The 19,706-nt window shown below is 40.4% G+C and overlaps 1 protein-coding gene across 1 annotated transcript in view; it reads right to left on the reverse strand.

Moving 5' to 3' along the window:
• Window positions 1-1,780: 1,780 nt before the first annotated feature.
• The window catches only part of Sntb2 (syntrophin beta 2), a 96,320-nt gene continuing 78,394 nt past the window's right edge, over window positions 1,781-19,706 (reverse strand). The window contains exons 5-7 of the mRNA XM_004842956.4: window positions 13,465-13,661; window positions 5,632-5,816; window positions 1,781-2,172 (exon numbers count right to left, since the gene is read on the reverse strand). Of these exons, the coding sequence (XP_004843013.2) occupies window positions 2,080-2,172; window positions 5,632-5,816; window positions 13,465-13,661 (475 nt within the window). The 3' untranslated portion in view covers window positions 1,781-2,079. The remainder of the gene's footprint in view (window positions 2,173-5,631; window positions 5,817-13,464; window positions 13,662-19,706) is intronic.

Consider the following 19,706-nt stretch of genomic DNA (forward strand, 5'->3'; position numbering starts at 1 on the left):
TTCCCCCTGCCCTGCATGCGTATCTCAGATGGAACTAATGTTAGGTTTATGAATTTTCAGGTTTATTTATTTGCTTCTGAAATGAGGTCTAAGTTGCCCAGTCTAGCCTCAAACTCCACATCCTCCCACCTCAGGCTCCCTTCTAGCTGGGGTTACGGGCATGTGCCAATGTGCACAGCCAGGTTTACTAATTTTCAAAACATGAAAAGCTCTTGAAAGTTATTCTTGTCTAGATTTTAATTTCCAGTGTTAAGTGGATCAGTTCATTCATTTTTGGACTTTCAACACTTATTTGAAGCTGGAGGAAGAACAGACATCTCTCCCCATCCTCTGCATACTGTTAGTCTCACTTCACAGGGGAAGAAGGCCTCGCTTATGGGCAGAGAGAACACTAGAGTTACACTGTCTGCTTTGGGTGCCTGCTCCTTCAGACTCCACTTATCAGTCGGTCTGCCCTCAAACCAAACAGCTCAGGTTTTGCATGTGCATCTACCCATTTGGAGTGCTACTCTCTTCCACCCTCTGTTGTGCTCACATCTTCCTGTGGAACTCCTGATAGCTCTAGAAAACAAGAATTACTTCTGTACCACTCTTTAGACTACATACAGAACATCAAAGTCACTATTTCCTTTTCTTTCAGATCCAGGGACCAAGCTAATTTTGACATTCTATATAGATATACTATTTTAAATGTTTTCAAAGATACATATCTCCTTTAAAATTAGGAAAAACAAGCTGAGCATGTATCTCTAAGATCACAAAATCAGCATTCGTACTGCTGCTGTGTCCTAATGCTGACACCTGGCAAGAGTTAACAAAACAAAGGTAGCTGTGCCATGATCTCATCACCCTGCCCACTGCAGGATTCCTTACGAAGCCAACAAGGAGTCCTGAGCTGGCAGCTGCTTGTCCATTCTACTCTGCTGCTAAAGAAAGGGAAAGCTAGGGCCAGGCTCTTGTGTGGGCTCACATAGCCCAAAGGAACTTGATAAGATGTTGTGCTGAAGAGCTGGCTTCACCCAAAAAGTCTACTCTTTAACAGGCTGGCTCTTGAGATTTATCTTCCTCAAAGAGATCCGCCCACTAGAAAAGATGCCATTAAGGAAAACCACCTCAAAGACTGGTGCTTGAAACTAGGACAGATAATATCCCTGGAATGGTAGTGATATCCAGTTATTCAAATAGTGACTAATTCAGCTCCACTAATCCTAACCAAAGGCACATTTTGGTAAGCAATAAAGGATGGCTTAGATTAAAATGAGGATTTTCTTTTAAAATAAATCTTATACCCTGGCTCCTACCAAAGATAAAATCAGAAAAATTTAAAACAAGTAAAATTTTCCTTCCAATGCAGTGGTTTTCAAATTGCACATCAACTTGGTCACCACTAGAAAGGGAGAAGCAAGGCAAATCAAATTTTTCAGTTTCTTAACCCTAAAGTTAGCACTTATGTTCAGCAAAGCTGGTGATGGGCAAAGTGGTGATGGGTAGGTTGGATATGGCGAGACCCAGGACAGACGGAAAAACCCTTTGGTGATGCAGCTCAAGGGTTTCATTGGGTGGAAGGAGCAGGTGAAGACAGCACTAACGAAGCATTGGCCCGTGTGGAATGACCAAGAAGCACAGGCTGCTGCACTCTAGCACCTGGGAAGGGAAAGCTACCAGAAGTCAGAAGTCAAGGCCAAGCCTGAAACAAGTCCTAAGGAATAAGAGAAGGAAACAGCTCTTGGCTGGCTACTTGACTATGTCCAAAAAAAGCCCAAAGGAAACAAACAAAAAATAAAAAGCCACCATTTTTAACAGGGGAAATAAACCTGATTACCTATAGACCACATTATGAAATGAGACAATAAACCAATAGCTTCATTTTGGAGCTTAGTAAGTCCTAGAGTTTCTGGCCAAGGTAGCCTCTTCTTTAAACCCAGTTATGGTTCTGCAGTGATTTGCAGGTCCTTGGGAAGGCACTGTACAGGAGGAGAGAGAGCAAAGAGCTTTCTTTTGTGCTTTTTTTCCTCTTCTTTTTTTTTGAGGTGAAAATACTTTTGGTGACAGTCAAGGCTCTTTTCTGACTTTTGCTGCTCAGACAAGCAGTCCCATGCGAGTGACTTTTGCTGACAAGAACGTGTGTAACACAAACACAATCGGCTTTGGACAAGAATGCAGGTCCATGGTCTGTGGAGATAGGACATTCATTATCATTACTATATACACAGACTTCAGTACACAAAGATGCAAAATAAACAAATTTAGATAAGATGCTCCACTTTGAAAAAAAACTTGGAGGGATTAGGGGTGTAGCTCACTGATAAGAGTGGTATGTTTATTTCTATTCCCGCCCCCCTCCCCAGTACCAGGGATCAAACTCAGGACCTTGCACTTGCGAGGCAGGCGCAGCACCACCGAGCTAAATCCCCAGCCCCTACAGTATATGTTTAGCATGTGTGAGGTTCTGGGTTTAATCCCTAGAACTACAACAACAAAAAGGTAGAGTTACAGAAACTCTCTGGAACAGAAAGCAACAAACAAAAGTGTACTCTAAAGTAAAGTTATTCCACGTCACCATATATCATTGCTGTGAGGTCTCACATCTACACTTAGGAGACAACTAGTGGTGTAATGGATTCCACCATGCCTGGAAGGAAGAGCTAAAAAGTACAGGATTTAAAATGAAGAGGAGCTGGGCATAGAGATACACATCTGTAATCCCAGCACTCAGGAGGCTGAGGCAGGAGGATCGATGTGAATTTGAGGCCAGCCTGGACTACACAGGAAGTTTGAAGCCAGCTTGGACTACATAGGGAAACTCTGTCAAAAAACCAAAAACCAAAAACCAAAAAAGGGGTCGGGGATGTAGCTCAGCGACACAGTGCCTACCTGGCAAGCAAGAGGCGCCGAATTCAATTCCCAGTACCAAAAAAAGAATGTCCAACATGGAGACCATTAACTGTAATTCTGTTTCCCAGGAGGAATCACAGTGAGCTTACCTGAAGCATGACCATGGTGGATGTGATTTCTTATTTTTTTGGTACGGGGGATCGAACGTGGAACTCTGTGCTTTCAAGGCAGGCAACAGAACCACTGAACTAAATCCCTGGCCCTACATGGTGGGTGTGATTTCTGATATCCCTTACTAGATTGGTGGTTGGAAGGATGACTCTTGAGGTTAGTCAGGAGGCCAATTTTGCCTTTATTAAGCACAGACCTCCAATTTCCAAATGAAAAGGTATGACTGAAATTTTTTTTAAATTCAGTTTTTGAGACAGGGTCTTGCTCTGTAGTTTAGGCTGTCCTTGAACTTGCTATGTAGCCCAGGCTGGACTCAAACTTGCAGGAATTCTCCTGCCTCAGCCTCCCAAGTGCTAGGAGTACCATGCCAGCTCAGTTCATCATTTAAAATGAAGTTTTCTTCTTTTTTTTTCTGGTATCAGGGATCAAACTCTGGACCTTGCGCTTGCAAGGCAGGTGCAGCGCCACTGAGCTAAATCCCTGGCCCTAAAATGAAATTTTCAACCCCAGCATGGTGGCACATGCCTGTAATCAGGCTGAGTCAGGAGGATCACTGGGAGTTTGATGCCAGCATGAATTATAGAGCAAGACCCTGTCTCAAAAATTTTTTTTTCAGTCATACTTTTTCATTTGGAGATTGAACTACATTATCTGAGATTTCTCAGTTCTTAAATTATAGGAATCAATGTTTCCAAATTCACTTATTGTGATTGTGTCAATGAAAAAAAGATTTCATGTATGATAAGATTTTAACTATGCGCTCAATACTGACGAGAGAAAAAAGACATTATTCCTTTATCAGAATTTATAATTTGGGGGTTTTTTTTTTTTTGAGACAAGGTTTTGTTGTTCAGGCTGGCCTTGAACTCACTATGTACTCCAGGTTGGCCTCAATCTTGCAGCCCTCCAAGTGTTGAGATTACAGGTGTGTGCCACTATGCCTGGCCAGAATTTATAATTTTTGAAGTGTACCTGACATATCTCTAGTCCCTCTAAGAATCATGGCTGGGCATGGTGGCACACACCTTTAGTCCCAGCTACTTGGGAGGATGAGTCAGGAGGATCACAAATCTGAGGCAAGCCTGGGCAATTTAGTCAGATCCTGTCTCAAAAAGGGGTGGGGATATAGCTCAGTTTGATGAGGCCCTAGGAGGAATGAACAAACAAACAAACAAGTAAATGGAATCCTGACTTCCTGTTGGGATGTCCTTTAAAAATAGAGAAGTCAAGGGCTGGGGATGTAGCTTAGTGGTGCCACGCCTGGCCGGGAAGCATAAGGTCCTGAGTATGATCCCCAGTACTGGAAAAAAAAGAAGTAAAAAAGATGATGTAAAACCTGGTGTAGTGGCACATGCCTGTTATCCCAGCAGCACTGGAGAGGTTGAAAGGAGATGACTTTGAGTTTGAGGCCAGCCTGGACTACATAGTGAGATCTTGTTTCAAAAAACAAAAGAGAGCTAGGTGTGGTGGTACATATCTGTAATTCTAGCACTCTGGGAAACTGAGGCAGGAGGGACCCAAATTCAAGCCCAGATTGGATAACTTAGAAAGATGCTGTCTCAAAATAAAATATTTAAAAAGGGCTTTGTATATAGTAGCTCAATGGCACAAAAAAGAAAGATAATAGGGCCGGGGATGTAGCTCAGTGATGCTGCTGCCTGCCTCACAAGCACAAGGTCCTGAGTTCGATCCCCAGTACCAAAAAAAAAAAAAAGAAAGAAAGATAATAGCCCTGTAGATATATGTTTCTTTTGCTTTGATCAGTAGAGTTTCTATTCAACCAAGTTGCTCTATTACTTAACTTTTATCCCTACAAACTGCTGCTAATAGCAATGATTAGAATTTACCTGTCAAAGTTTGCTGGCTGAGGTACTTTATATCTTATTTTTAAATTAAATTTTATTTTATTCCTTTCTCACCCTCAAGCCCCCTCCCCTCCCTATGTACAAAAGCTTTGTTTCCATTTTTTCCTTCTATTTTCATGTTTTTTCTTGTCCCCTTCCTTTTCTCTCTCCCTCCTCCCTTGTTCCCCTTATATCTTTTATTTTTTTGGTAGCAGGGATTGAACATGGGACCCTGTGCTTGCGAGGCAGGCAGCAGAACCACTGAGCTAAATCCTCGGCCCCCCACCTTATAGCTTATTTTTAATTATTATTATTATTTTTTTGAACTCAGGACCTTGTGCTTGCCAGGCAGGCGCAGCACCGCTGAGCTATATCCCCAGCCCCAATCTTATTTTTAATTAAAGAAAAAACTTTCTTAAATGTTTTTTTGGGGCTAGAGATGAAGCTCAGTGATAGAGTGCTTGCCTAGCATGCGTGAAGCCCTGAATTCAATCCTCTGTAACACACACACACACACACCACACACACACACACACACACACGCACATTATTTTTTTTCTACCACTAAAAAAAAACTTAAAAAGAAAAAAGAGAATGGGTTTTTAATGTGGGGGAAAGAAAACTGCAACAAAAGCCTTAATCCAGTGCTCTCTTGAAAACTGAAGAATAATTTCCTGGCTCCAAATGGAATAACAGGCCATAATTATCTAAGCAGTAAGAAGCAATGAGAAAGAAAGAGAATAACTATTAGTATAAGCATGGTTTTCAGGGTCACTCTTACCAGTTCTCCCTCAGGACCACCAAAATCCAGATAGAGATTTCTGATGCCGTCATCAGCAGACATCTTCAGTCTTTCAAAGGGGTAGCGGAACAACACAGTGCTGGAGCCTCCATTCTCCCTGGAGACAGTGAACCCATTTTCATAATGCACTGTGAATTTTACCTCTTGGCCATTTAATGTGCAGCCTATCAAAGACAAACAGAAAATATTATTAGTAAAGTTCCTTTTCAGTTATCAAGTGGAAAAAGATTCTTTTAGCTTCAAAGAGAGAGAGAGAGAGAATCTTTCTGAGAGTGTACTCAGAACTTTCTCAAGTGGATTTTGTTTTGGCCACTGGAGCCAACAACTTGATTGAGATTGAGTCCAAATAGGTTCAACTGGACATTCACGCTGGCAAGTGCATGGAAGCTGTGTGCATGTGGTAACGGAGGGGCAGGAGGCACAATTATTGCCCCTGGGGAATTCATAAACATATAGACATAGACATCAGTCCCTAACACCCCACCTCCTTGCACTACTGGGGATTCAACCCAGGGCCTCTGCATTGAGCTACATCCCCAGGCCTTTTCATATTCTTTTTTGGGGGGAGTACTGGGGATCGAACTTGGGACCTTGCACTTGGGAGGCAGGTGGCAGAACCACTGAGCTAAATCTCCAGCCCTCATATTCTTTTTAAGACAATATCTTACTAAATTGTCAAATTACCCAGGTTGGGCTTGAACTTTTGGTCCTCCTGTCTCAACCTCCCAAAATTTGGGGATTACAGGTGACCTCTAACTGTATAAATAGAATGCATAGAAAAAGATCAAACACCAACTGAGTAAGGCCAAAGTCAAGGAAAGGTTTCCTAGAAGAGACTGAATTTATTTCGGCCACAAGGAACAGATGAAACTTGAAAGGCAGGAGGAGTGGGCAAGAAGGATGAAGAAATAAAGGGGCACAGGCAGAGATGCCTTTGAGGGCTGGGATATAGTTGGCATTTGGGAAGATGTTTATCAAAGGAAAAGTCTGTGGTCTGCAAAACATACATCTGAGTCAACTGGATACAAACAGCCTCGATCATCAAGGTGGCAAACACCTTCTGTGAAAGCTCATGAAATCTGTTTCACTAACATTTGAGAACAGATTTGTTGTTAGTCCAGGGGCTACAAGTGAGAGACTCTCTGGAACTTGGGAATTAGCATACCCTTCTAAGAAATGAACTTAAAATCTCCCAAGGACCTAAGTTAGGCTATCCTTGGTCATATCACTTTAACCAGAAAGAATAGCTCTTTACCAAGGAAGTCATATGAGACCAATGTATTCTTTCACTGGATATATAAAAACATTCCATAAGTCAAGGCAGCTGTATGTTTAGCAGATAAGGAAAAAACAGATAAAACTGGATATGGTGGCACATGTCTGTAATCCCAGTACTTTGGAGACTGAAGTGGGAGGATTGTAAGTTTGAGCCCAGCCTGGGCAATTTAAAAGGCCTAGAAATGTAGCTTAGTGTAAACACTCTGGGTTCAATCTCTAGTACCACAAAGACAAAACAGAAAGATAAATATTGGTGATGTTTCCTAATCAAAAAAGAGTCACGAGGGGCCAGGGATTTAGCTCAGTGGTTTTGCTGCCTGCTGCGCAAGCGCAAGGACCCAAGTTCAATCCCTGGTACCAAAGAAAAAAAAAGTCACGGACAACAAACTTTGAATATTGGTTACCCTCAGTAAAGGAACCTGGCCACAGGTGAAAGAAACTAAATGTGGATAAAATTATTCACCTGTACATAGAAGTAATCCAATGCACTGATCTCTAAATGAATGGTGTAGGGCAGGGGTGGCGAACCTATGGTACATGTGCTACAGCAGACTGTTGTTATCACTGAAAGCTCTACAAAGTTTGCCATCACTGGTAGGGGTTTGGAGGAACAGCCAGATCCCAATCAAGGGAACTAGGCTAAGATTCTATTATATCCCTTAAGCTACAGAACAGTCATGGTATTGAGGCCCACAGAGTAGTGTAGAAAAGAAAAGCTCAAAAGCAAGGATCACCCAAATTAGGGCAGCACTGGGTGGAGAAGGTGTAGAGCAAGTGGTGAGTCACTAGCTGATGGGTGTGTCACAGCAGGACGAGATCAGGTGATCCAGGCTGGGCAAGGCAAACCATTACAAGCTTGCTGTGTAAGGGACTTCTTGTTTATTCTATTTTGAATTGTTTCCCCTCAGGAGGGAAGGAAAAGAAAAGTGTTATATTAAAAAACAGAATCTTGCTTATGGTTACCTCAAGCTTGAAAAGGAGAAATAAAGACCACATTGAATATGTTTCAGTCTAGATATTAGGTTTTACAGTCATAGCTTGGCACTTGACTGCTTTGACACTGGTAGAATTTGGTACTTAAGGAATTTTAACATGAAAATTTTGTCCCAGTCGTTTGTTTGGTATTTGATGTGCAAGCTAGAGGCTGCCAGTGCCAACTGCCTCTTGACAAGCTACACTTTCCAGCCAAAACAATTTGGTACTCACCATGCATCTCAGAAGCAATTAACGATGAGTACAAACATACCACTGTAATTTAAAATGTATGATGGATACCAGATCCTTCTGAATGAAGAGCATGACCTGATCACAAAAATGTCATGCCTAAGCCAGGCATGGTGACACAGGCCTATAATCCCAGCACTCTGTAAGGCTGAGGCAGAAGGATTTCAGGTTTAGCCACAGCCCAGGCAACTTAGGAACCTAGTGAAACCCTGTCTCAAAACGAAAGAAAGGGGTGGGGATGGAGGTCAGTGCAAAGCCCTGGGTTCAATCCCCAGTACCAAAGGGAAAAAGAAATCATGCCAAGTAATATTAAACAATTTCTTCCTAAATTGTGCATCAAACATTTAAAATGATGAAGTGCCTGACACCTCCCTCTCTCAATTGCAGAGGGTCTTAGGTCTTTCTGTGCTGTTGCAGATGGCTTATTATAACCATCCTCGGGCTGGGGATTTAGCTCAGTGGTTCTGGCGCCTGCCTCTCAAGTGCAAGGTCCCAAGTTCGATCCCCAGTACCCCCCCCTATATATATAAAACCATCCTCATGTCTTGATTCAACCAAAACTGTTTTGGATGGTTATAAACCCACCATCCACCTTAATATCTAGGTAGCGCGATAAAAAATTTAACTTATCTATTTATTTATTTATTTTCTGGTACCAGGGATCAAACTCAGGACCTTGTGCTTGCAAGGCAGGCTCGATGCCACTGAGCTAAATCCCTGGCCCTGATGTATTTATTTTAATTAATAAGGTTACCAGAATATAAAGGACACACAATAGCACCATTCAAGGACAATGACAAGACATCAGATATTGAAGTTTAAAAGGGGAATACACCTACTGTTTTTCAGATACTCAAGGGAGAGAGATAAGTAAAACAAACAGTGTCCAGCAGTGAGCACTTTGGCTCCTTTTGTGAAGTACAAAGCGGGATGCTATCAGTGGGCAGACCTGAAGACACAGGAAGCAACTTCATTAGCCTGGTCCCAGAATAATCAGAAAATATATTTCAAGACAAACTGCCCAGGGGAGTTGTGAATTATGTCTTAGTTTATTATTTGCATATTTAATCATTCATTTCTTCATATTTCCTCAACTTCCTGCCCTTACAGGTCAACAGGAAAGACAGACCTATAATCACAACCAATGTTTATTTGAGGAAAAAAGAAATTGCTTTGGGCCCTTGTTATGTGCTAGACACTGTGTGAAGTGCTAGGAGACACGGAGTTGGGTAAAAGACGCACTGTTCAGACATGTTCAGACAGAGAGGAAGGAAAGGAAACATGGGCAGAGCAGAAGGGAGCACAAGAGATACAGAGAATGCTGTGAAAGGACACGAACTCACTATGTAGCCTTTAAAGTTTCAATTATTACACTTATTATTAAAATAATGGCTTTATTGAGATACAGCTCACATATACAACCAATCCACACATTTCAAGTGTCCAACTCAATGGTTTTAGTATATTCAGAGTCATACATACTAATTTTTTTTTCATACATACTAATTTTTAATTGACAAATAGTTACGGCTTCCTATCACATAATTGATTTTCATCTAAAAATCGAGAGCAGTGGTTCTCAACCCTAGTAGGATGTGAAAATATTCTGTGAGACTTCTAACACCCTAGCTAATCGAATTTACATTACTGAGGATTGAACCCAAAGCTTTTGCACTGACCTACTTCTCCAGCTATTTTCTGTGTGCTTCTTTGAGACAGGGTCTTCCTATGTAGTTCAAACTTGTGATCCTCCTGCCTCAGCCCTCCAGAGTGCCAGGATTATAGGTGTGCTTCATGACACCTGGCTAGCCACTGATATTATTAAAAAGCTTTCTAGAAGCTGGGGATATAGCTCAGTGGTACAGTGCTTGCTAGCATGCTGGAGGTCCTGGCCTATATCCCTAGCATCACATGCATCACACACACACACACACACACCCTTTAGGTATCTCCACTGTGCAGTCAGGGCTGGGGATTGCTGATATAGAGCATTAATACTTGGTTTCAGGTACAATTGCTGATGATTATGCTAATCTTCAACTGTGTAATTATGAGATACCAGGATGAAGACAATAGGGCCAATATTTAGGCCCAAGCATAATCTGTTATCCTCAGCCCTTCTCAGGAAATTCTCAAGCTAAAATACTGATATTCCCCCTAGCTTATCAGTAATATTATATTGTAAAATTTTAATAAAAGGATTTATGGATAGTTCTTAGGCAAAAACCAAAAATTATTGTTTTTCCTGATTGTATAAGTATATAACAAGACTCTGTCTCACCAAAAAATAAAGAATAAGTATATAACTATACAAGTATATAACACCACATGCCTGTAATCTCAGCTATTCAGGAGGGTGAGGCAGAAGGAGTCCAAGTTTTGAGGCTAGCCTGGGCAACTTGGCAAAACCCTATCTCAAAGGTCTATGGCTGAAGATATAGCTCAGTGGTACTGCATTTGCCTGGCATTCATGAGGCCCTAGGTTCAATCTCAAGTACAGCAAGAAAACAAAGAACAAAACAAAAACATAAAAGTAGCCTATAACTGCTTTTGGAATTAGTAATGTGTATCTGTTTACCACAAATACTCATGGGTTATCGGCAGTGCTTCTTCAGTAGCTAAGACTATATCCCTACCCAGGTTCTTTTCCAACCTCTCCCTCTTCAAGGCTAAGGTCAATCCTCCTGCCTGTGCTTTGGATCACTCTGCTCCCACTGCTGTGCTTTGGAGAAGTGTCCCCCAAAGGTCCACCCATAGTGCTCCCGGGAGGTGGTAGGACTTTAAGAGGTGGTGTCTAGTGGGCGTCTTCTGGTTACTGGGGCTGTGTTCTTGAAGGGTGTATTGGGAACCCATCCCCCACTTCTCTACAGTGAGGTGGATGACTTTTTCTGCCATGTGCTTGGTGCCATGATGTACTGCACAGGTCTAAAAAATTGGGACCAACTGACCATGGACTGAAACCTCCACAACTGTGAGCTAGAACAGATCTTTTTCTGGTTTTGGTCTCACTATATAGAAGTTGTGGTGATCCTCCTGCCTCAGCCTCCTGAGTACTGGGATTACAGATGTGTGCCACCACACTTGGCTACAGCAAAACTTCTTCAAAGAGCTATCTACACTCAGTTTTTTCACATTTTGTCTGCCACTCACCCCTCAGCCCCCTGGCATCAGTCCCTGCCATCATACCACTAGGTGTCTCTCCCTAAGTGCGCCAACTATCTCCACACTGCTAACCCCAACCAGCTTCTTCAGCCTCATCTAACTTGATATTTGTAGTACTAATTGTAGGTTATCTCTATTTCTCCATTTTTCTTTTATAACCAAATTTCAGTTTTATTTCAGTTCCTACTCTGTCCTCATGTGCTTCAGGGGAAGTGTGTCAACAGTTTAAGGGCAGATAGCTCCTGGGCCAAGTGGAGCATGGCCTTACCCAGGTGAATGTATCATCCGAGGTGAGCACATGAACCAAACTGGCTCAAGCAAATTGAAAAGAACTGTGATTGCCAAGAAAAGACCCCTCTCCCCATAAAGCTATGAGGAAAAAAGGCTCATTAACTAATAAACTAAGGGGTATTACACTAAGGTGAACATTGGTACATGCAGTGTCTCCAGAGTGTCCCCTGGCCTGATCCTCCAGCAGCCATAGAACTGTGTGGGCCTTGCAGAGCAACTCGGAGGGGAGTGGTCTGCCAGGGAAAGGCTGAGGCAGCATTCCTGGTGACTACATCTAAGAAACACCACCCCATCAAGTATAATCAACGAGCTAATCACCCCCAGGGTTACAAAGAAGGAATGACCATTGTAGGTTTGTTTTTGTATGTTTGTTTGTTTATTGTGGTACTGGAGATTGAAACCAGCTACATCACCTCCCTTCCACCACCCCCCCCACCCCCCCCACACATGGAGACAAGGTCCTGCTAAGTACCCAAGTTGTTAAGGCTGGGCTGGAAATTGGGATCCTCCTGCCTCGGTCTCCCAGAATGCTGGAATTGAATTATAGCCATGTGCACCACACCCTGATGACATTGTATTCATTCATTGGTCTTGGGCATAAAGTAGATCTTATTTATTTTTACTGCTCTCATTATAAAGCATAGCACTTGATAATTACTAAAATATTCAGTAAATACTGATTTAATGAATTAAGCCAGACTGATAGTATATGTCCTTCAGGCATTAAACCTAGTCACAAGAATGAGTTGTCTTGAGTCAGGTGTGATGATCTGTGCCTGTAATTCCAGCTCTCAGGAGGCTGAGGCAGGAAGATAATAAGTTCAAGGCCAGCCTGGGCTACATAGTGAGTTCAAGGGCAGCCTGAACTACATAGTGAAACCCTGTCTCAAAAAACCCCCAAAACAAGCAAACATGACTCAACAAAGAAAAAGAGAAAGAGGAATAGAAAGAATGAGAAAAATACAGTGGCTTAAAGTTCTGGTTTTAGAGCTAGTACTCTGAAATTCCTAAAAGGCCCCAATTCAAGTCCCACATACTAACCATGTTAAAATGAAAAGCACTGTGGAATATCTTTATGTATACATACATACATTTACAGTACTGTACTATGTATGAAACAACACTGCAATTCATAGAGACAGTTAATAGCCACAAGAGGGAGCTTCCACAATGGAAAACGACACCATTTACGTCTTTAGATGCTTGAGTAAGTGCTGGGCATTTTCAAACATTTTTTCTCTTCAAAAAGAGGAACTCCTGTTCTGAACTCTTTACATTTCTATAGCCACAAGCTTTCCAGATGCTCATATTTAAGGGTGTCTATCCATAATTTAGATTCCAAATCTTAGAGAGTCAATATATCTAGTTCTTACCAAATGAGTCCTTACACTATTAAATGCTGATTAAAATGACAGACAGCAAAAATGTCATGCTATACATGGGGTGTTACAGATGTGCTCAGAACCATGTACCAGGATTATAAGAATTTTACTTGTGAAATAGAGAACCATATTTCCTTCCATCATCACCACTTTAAACAGCCATTATTTTAGCAGATTTTATGGTCTGGTACACATAACAGTGGTTTTACTTTAAAATAAAGCCTAACAGTTCCATTTAATTACTGTTACAGAGCCAGGCATGGTGGTCAATGCCTATAATTCTGGCCCTTGGAAGGCTGAAGCAGGAAGACTGGGAGTTTAAGACCAACTTTGGCTATATAACGAGTTAGAGGTCAGACTGGGCTACATGTCAAGATCTTGTCTCAACAAACAAACAAACAAGCAACAACAAAAACCCAAAACTAAAAATACAACAGCAAAATTATGGATAGAAATGAAATCCCAGCATCTCTACCTAGAGAGACTTCTTTGATCAGCTCAGCAGCAGCATGGCAACCCTGAACTAGTATCCTGGTCCAGGTTGACAGATCCCGATGCGTCTCCACCCTGAAAAGATGCATCTCAATGCCCTGCCGAGAGCCCGTCCGGGTAGCAAATGTGAGGTCAGATCCAATGGAGGGCGATCGACATCCAGAGCCAGAATGAACCAACCTAGGACCACAGAGCAGAGATTATAAGAGGAAAATGTTAGGAATTTTTGCTCCCTGAAAAGCAGAAATTTATAAATGTCCTCAGGAGTTTTTAGGTAAGAATATTTCAAAAAAGATTATTGTATAGTCTTTTCAAGGAGATACTATTCTGTCTTTCTATGTAAAGATTCCTGGTGTCACAGCCAGAAAGGATACTGTTTTCATAAAGTATCTAGCTGGGTGTGGTGGCACATGCCTGTAATCCCAGCATTCGGGAGGCTGAGGCAGGAGGATCACTGTGACTCTGTCTCAAAAAACAAAAAACAACAAAAAAATCCCACAAACATATCTATTGAGCTGGGTGCAGTGGCACATGCCTGCCTATACTGTCTGTAATCCCAGCTACTTTGGAGGCTGAGGCAGGAGAATTGTAAGTTTGAGGCCAGCCTAGGCAATTCAGATCCTATCTCAAAATAAACAATACAAGGTACAAGGACATAGCTCAGTGGAATGGCAGCCCTGAGTTTGATTCTCAGTTAAAAAAAAAAAAAAAAAAAAAGAATTTCCATGGTGTATTTCATACGAGATATTATTCAGCCTAAAAAAGAATATCCTGTTGTAATTTACAAATGGATGAATCTTGAGGATGTTATATTAAATAAACAAATCATAAAAAGACAAATACTGCATGATTCTACTTATATGATATCTGAACTAGTTCCAGAATTCTAATTTTTTCTTGGAAATTACAATTTTATCACTGGTAACAAATATTATCAGTGTTTTCATTAAGTGATGGATTCATATCTGTTACTGTAGAGAAAAGATCCAACTAATACACAAGCCTAATTAACCAGCTTGTCAGTCAGCTGTTCTTCCAAGTAAGAAGTGTGCTCCTGTGCTCCAGCCAGGCACAGTGGTGCACCCTGTAATCCCAGCACTTTGGGAGGCTCTGCCACAAGTTCATGTCCTGCCCGAGAGACCTAGCAAGACTCTGTCTCCAAAGTAAAAAATAAAAAAGGGGCTGAGGATGTAACTCAATAGTAGAACGCCCCTATGTTTGATCTCTAGTAACACAAACACAAAGGGATGTTCCAGGCCAACAGCTAGTTAGCTCACAACTCAGTCACACCCGTGCTTTCCCTTAAGACAACAACCAGATCATACTTCAGTATGACGTAAAAGTGCCCTCTGAGCACTCTCATTTCAACACACAGAATATTAAAAAGATAAATACCTGAGTACCTGGGTCAAAATTAATTAAACCAATAATTTTTAGTACTTCAATAAAGATATTTAAACTGTCATGGAAAAAAAGAACTCAGATATGTTATGTACAGATACAAATTCCCTATGATGAATGTGATTAATATGTATGACAAATATGTACAAATAAAAAAAATTTAAACTGTCATTTTTACCCCTGGAAAGATCACAAGGACTAGTTTTTGTTTAGTGCCAGCTGGCCTGATTTATGCAAAGGCACCAGTAGTTTTAGTGACCCTCAAGGTAAACGTCAATGACAAAGTCTAAGTATTACCATGAAAACAGCTTTGAATTTATAGACCCTTGAAGAGGGGATCTCCAGGAGCCCTTGAAATACTGTGAGAATTGCTTTACCAAGCTGACTGCTGTAGAATACGACAATTAAAGTTATTTCCGAAAAAGTTAAAGAAGTTTCAAAATTACTCTAGAAATGACCCAAGGAAGGTAGACTGTAGGGGAAAGTGACAGGGGTGCTCTACCGTGTTGTTTGATTGCTAATCCCAAATCAGACATTACAAAATATAAAGTCTAGTAGAGCTTTTGCCCTATAGATTTTATTATGAAAGATTTGGCAGAGGGAATCTAATTTGAAGCAGCTGCCGGACTCGCTGTGCAGCAGTTGATTAGGACACGTTGCCAAAAGTCCTCTTTTTGTGGGAGGCCAGCTGAGCTCATGCAAAGGTGTTTCAGCAGCTTTTGCCCTGTAAGTCCCACAAGCACAACACTACTCTATTTCCACACTGTAAAGTAGCCACACTTTCTGAGTTCTTTTTTTCCTCCAATTAAAGAAAGCTTATAGAAAAAGACTAAAAAATCCACAGCACCTATAAATCCAATACATCTTTTTCCTGCATTGTGTATCTGGCTTTAATCTCAGGAAATGTGTAAGATAAAAACTCTTTTATCACTTTCATGTTTTATTTAATTTGTCATTGGGCCGAAGGTCAGTTATTAAGAATACACAAAGACACAGACATAGACACAGACACAGACACACACACGCACGCACGCACACATGCACGCAAGCGCGCGCTCGGAGAGCTTTGGTTTCCAAAAGTGTAAACGTGAAATCCAATATAAACTGTAACTCATTAATTTACATCACTTTAACAATGTTATCCGATTCTGAACTACAGTTAATTCTTTTTATTAATTATGTTTACTGGTACATTTTAGATATACATAATGATCACATTCATCATAGAGAATTTGTACCTGTACATAATATATCTTGATTCTTTTTTTTCCCATTCCCCTGCCCTCCCTTCAACTCCTCTTCCCCTCCTTATTTACAAAACTTTGTTTCCATTTTTTCCTTCTTTTCTTATTTTCTTTTCCTTTCCCTTCTTTCCTTGTATTCTCCCACCACCCTCCCTAGTTCCTTTACCCATTTGAACATTTTCTTCCTATTTCACAAGATCTATTATACATTTTGGATTTTACTTACACTTTCAGTTTCTCATACCAGAGAAACAATGCAGTATTTACACATGTGTCTGATTTATTTCACCTAAGAGTATGGTCTCAAGGTGCATCCATTTAGCTAGAAATGTCTCAAGTTTATCTTTCTTTATGGCTGAGTAGTACTCAACTGTATACACAAACCCACAACTTCTTTATCCATTCATCAAATGCCCCTTAGGGCATTTGGGCTGTTTCCAAGATTTAGCTATTACAAACTGTGCCTCTAGTTTTAGTTTTTTGCGGAATCTCCACACTGATTTCCACAGTGGTTGCACCAGGTGCAACTACACCCCCACCAACAGTGGAGAAGGGTTTCTTTTTCCCCACAGCCCCGCCAGCATTTGTTACTGGTTGATTTCTTAGTAACAGCTATTCTTTCTGGAATGAGATGGAATCTCAGTATTGTTTTAATTTGCATCTCAAATGATCAGTGATGTTGAACGTTTTTTCATGTACTTATTTGCTGCTTTTACTTCATCTGCAAAGTGTCTACTTCCTTTCAGATGCCCATTTTTGGATTGGGTCTTTAAATATGGGGGATCTGTTTGGTTTTGTTTGAGTTCTTTATATATTCTAGATAGTAGTCCTTTGTCTGAGGAACGGCTGGCAAAGAGTTTTTTCCCATACTGGTGGGTTGTCTCTTTACTCTGTTGGTGGTTTCTCTTGCTGTGCAGAGGCTTTTTTCTTTTTGGTACCAGGGATTGAACTAGGGACCTTGTGGTTGTGAGGCAGGTGGTGGAAGGCCCCAGAGGATTTTTAATAAGATGAGATCCCAGTTGTTGATTCTTTGTGACAGTTCCTATGTATTTGGGGTTTTGTTCATAAAGTCTTTACCTACACCAACGACTTCAAGAGTTCTACCTATTCTGTCATCCAGTAGATTTAGTATTTGTTTTAATATGTAGATCTTTGATCCATTTTGATTTTAGTTTAGTGCATGGTGAAAGATATGTGTCTAGTTTTTATCTTTGGCATGTGGAAAGCCAGTTTTTCCAGAACCATTTATTAAAGAGGCTATCTTTCTTCCAGTGAAGGTATTTGGGTTTTCTGCCAAAGATAAGGTAGCTGAGTGTGTTTGGAGTTGTTTCTGCATCTTCTGATCTGTTCTATTGATCCTTGGGTCTGTTTTTTTAGCTAGCACCACTCTTTTTAATCACAGTAGCTTTGTAGTATAATTTCAAGTCAGGGATTGTGATGCCCCCTTGCCTTGCCTTTGTTACCCAGAATTGCTTTTGCTATGCTAGGTCTCTTCTGGTTCCAAATGAATTTTAGAATTTTTTTCTCTAATTCTGTGAGATATGCTATTGGTATTTTGATTGGGATTGCATTAAATCTGTATAACAATTTTGGAAGTATGGCCACTTTCACTATATTGGTTCTTCCTATTCAAGAACAAGGAACATCTTTCCATTTTCTGTTATCCTCTTTTATCTCTTTTTAAGGGTACTGTAGTTTTCAACATAAAAGTCTTTTACTTCCTTTGTTAAACTGATTCCTAGTTCTTTCTTTTTCTTTTTTCGATACTATTGTGAAAAATGTGGTTTCCCTAATTTCTTAGTGAGTTTGTCATTTGTGTACAGGAATGCTATCAATTTTTGAGTACTGACTTTGTATCCAGCTACTCTACTGAATTTGGTTATTAAATCTAGAAGTGTTTTGGTGGAGTTTTTGGGGTCTTCTATGTAGAGTATCATGTCATCCACAAATAATTATAATTTAACTTCTTCCTTTCCTATCGCTATTCCTTTTGTTTCTCTTGTCTAATTACTCTGGCTAATGTTTCCAGAAGTATATTGAATAAGAGTGGTGACAGTGGACATCCTTGTCTTGTTCCTGATTTTAGAGTGAAAGCTTTCAGTTTCTGTCTATTTAGTGTGATGTTAACTGTTTGTCATAGAAGGCTTTTTATTGCATTGAGATAAAGATCATCTATTCCAATTTTTTATAGTTTTTTTTTTTTGGTAGTGGGGATCAAACTCAGGACCTTGCGTTTGCAAGGCAGGTGCTGGAACCACTGAGCTAAATCCCTGGTCTACAGAGTTTTTATCATGGATGGGTATTTGACTTTGTCAAGCATCTATTGAGATGATCATATGGTTTTTGTTGTTGGCTCTGTTAATATGATATATTACATTTATTGATTTGTGTATGTTGAACCATCTCTGCATCCCTGGGATGAATCCTACTTGATCATGGTGTATAATCTTCTTGATTTGCTACATTCTGTTTACCAGTATCTTATTGAGGATTTTTGTGTCTTTGTTCATTAGGGAGATTGGCCTATAGTTCTCTTTTTCAGTTGGATCCTTCTCTGGTTTTGGTATCAGGTAATGCTTGCTTTCAGAAATGAGTTTGGGAGTATTGCTTCCCTTTCAATTTCATTAAAGAGTTTGAGAAGTAGCGGCATTAGGTCTTCTTTAAATTTCTTGTAGAATTCAGCAGTGAATTGGTCAGGACCTGGGCTTTTCTTTGTTGGTAGGTATTTTTTTTGTACTGGGGATCAAACTTAGGACCTAGCACTTGTGAGGCAGGCCTGGGGCCACTGAGCTAAATCCCTGGTCCTGTTGGTAGGTTTTTAATTACATCTTCAATTTCATTGACTGATACTGGTTTACTTATAATTTTTATATCTTCTTGATTCAGTTTGGGCAATTCATATGTATCTAGGAATCTGTCCAGCTCTTCTTCCATCTTATTGGAATACAGATTCTCGAAATAGATATTGATGATTTTCTGGATTTCTGAAAGATCTGTTGTGATTTCACCCTTTTCATTCCTAATTGCATTGATTTGAGTCTTTTCTTTCCTTCCTTTTTTTTTTTTGATAAGGCTGGCTAAAGGTTTGTCAGTTTTATTTAGTCTTTCAAAGAACCAACTCTTCAGTTAATTGATTCTTTGTATTGTTTTCTTTGTCTCCACTGCATTAATTTCTGTTCTGATTTTTATAATTTCCCCCCTCATACAAGCTTTGGGCTTGAGTTGGTCTTTTTTTTAGAAGGCTGAGGTTCAACATTAGGTTGCTTATTTGAGCTTGCACTGTTTTTCTGATTCATTGTGTCCCATATGCTGCACTGGTATTATCATTTAACTGTAGAAAATGTTTAATTTCATCTGTGACCCATTCATTGGTTGTTTAGGAGGGTGTTACTTAATTTCCATGTGTTTATGAATTTTTGTGGTTTCTTTTGCAATTGATTTCTAATTTCACTGCACTATGGTCTGATAATATGCATGGGATAATTTCAATTCCTTTACATTTACTTAAGCATGCTCTATGAGCTACTGTGTGGGCTATTTTGGAGAACATCCTGTGTGCAGCTGAGAAGAATGTGTATTC

This window comes from Heterocephalus glaber, unplaced genomic scaffold (genome assembly GCF_053883595.1).
Source record: "Heterocephalus glaber isolate CG9 unplaced genomic scaffold, H.glaber_assembly_v1.0 deba00000071, whole genome shotgun sequence".
Lineage (NCBI taxonomy): Eukaryota > Metazoa > Chordata > Mammalia > Rodentia > Bathyergidae > Heterocephalus > Heterocephalus glaber.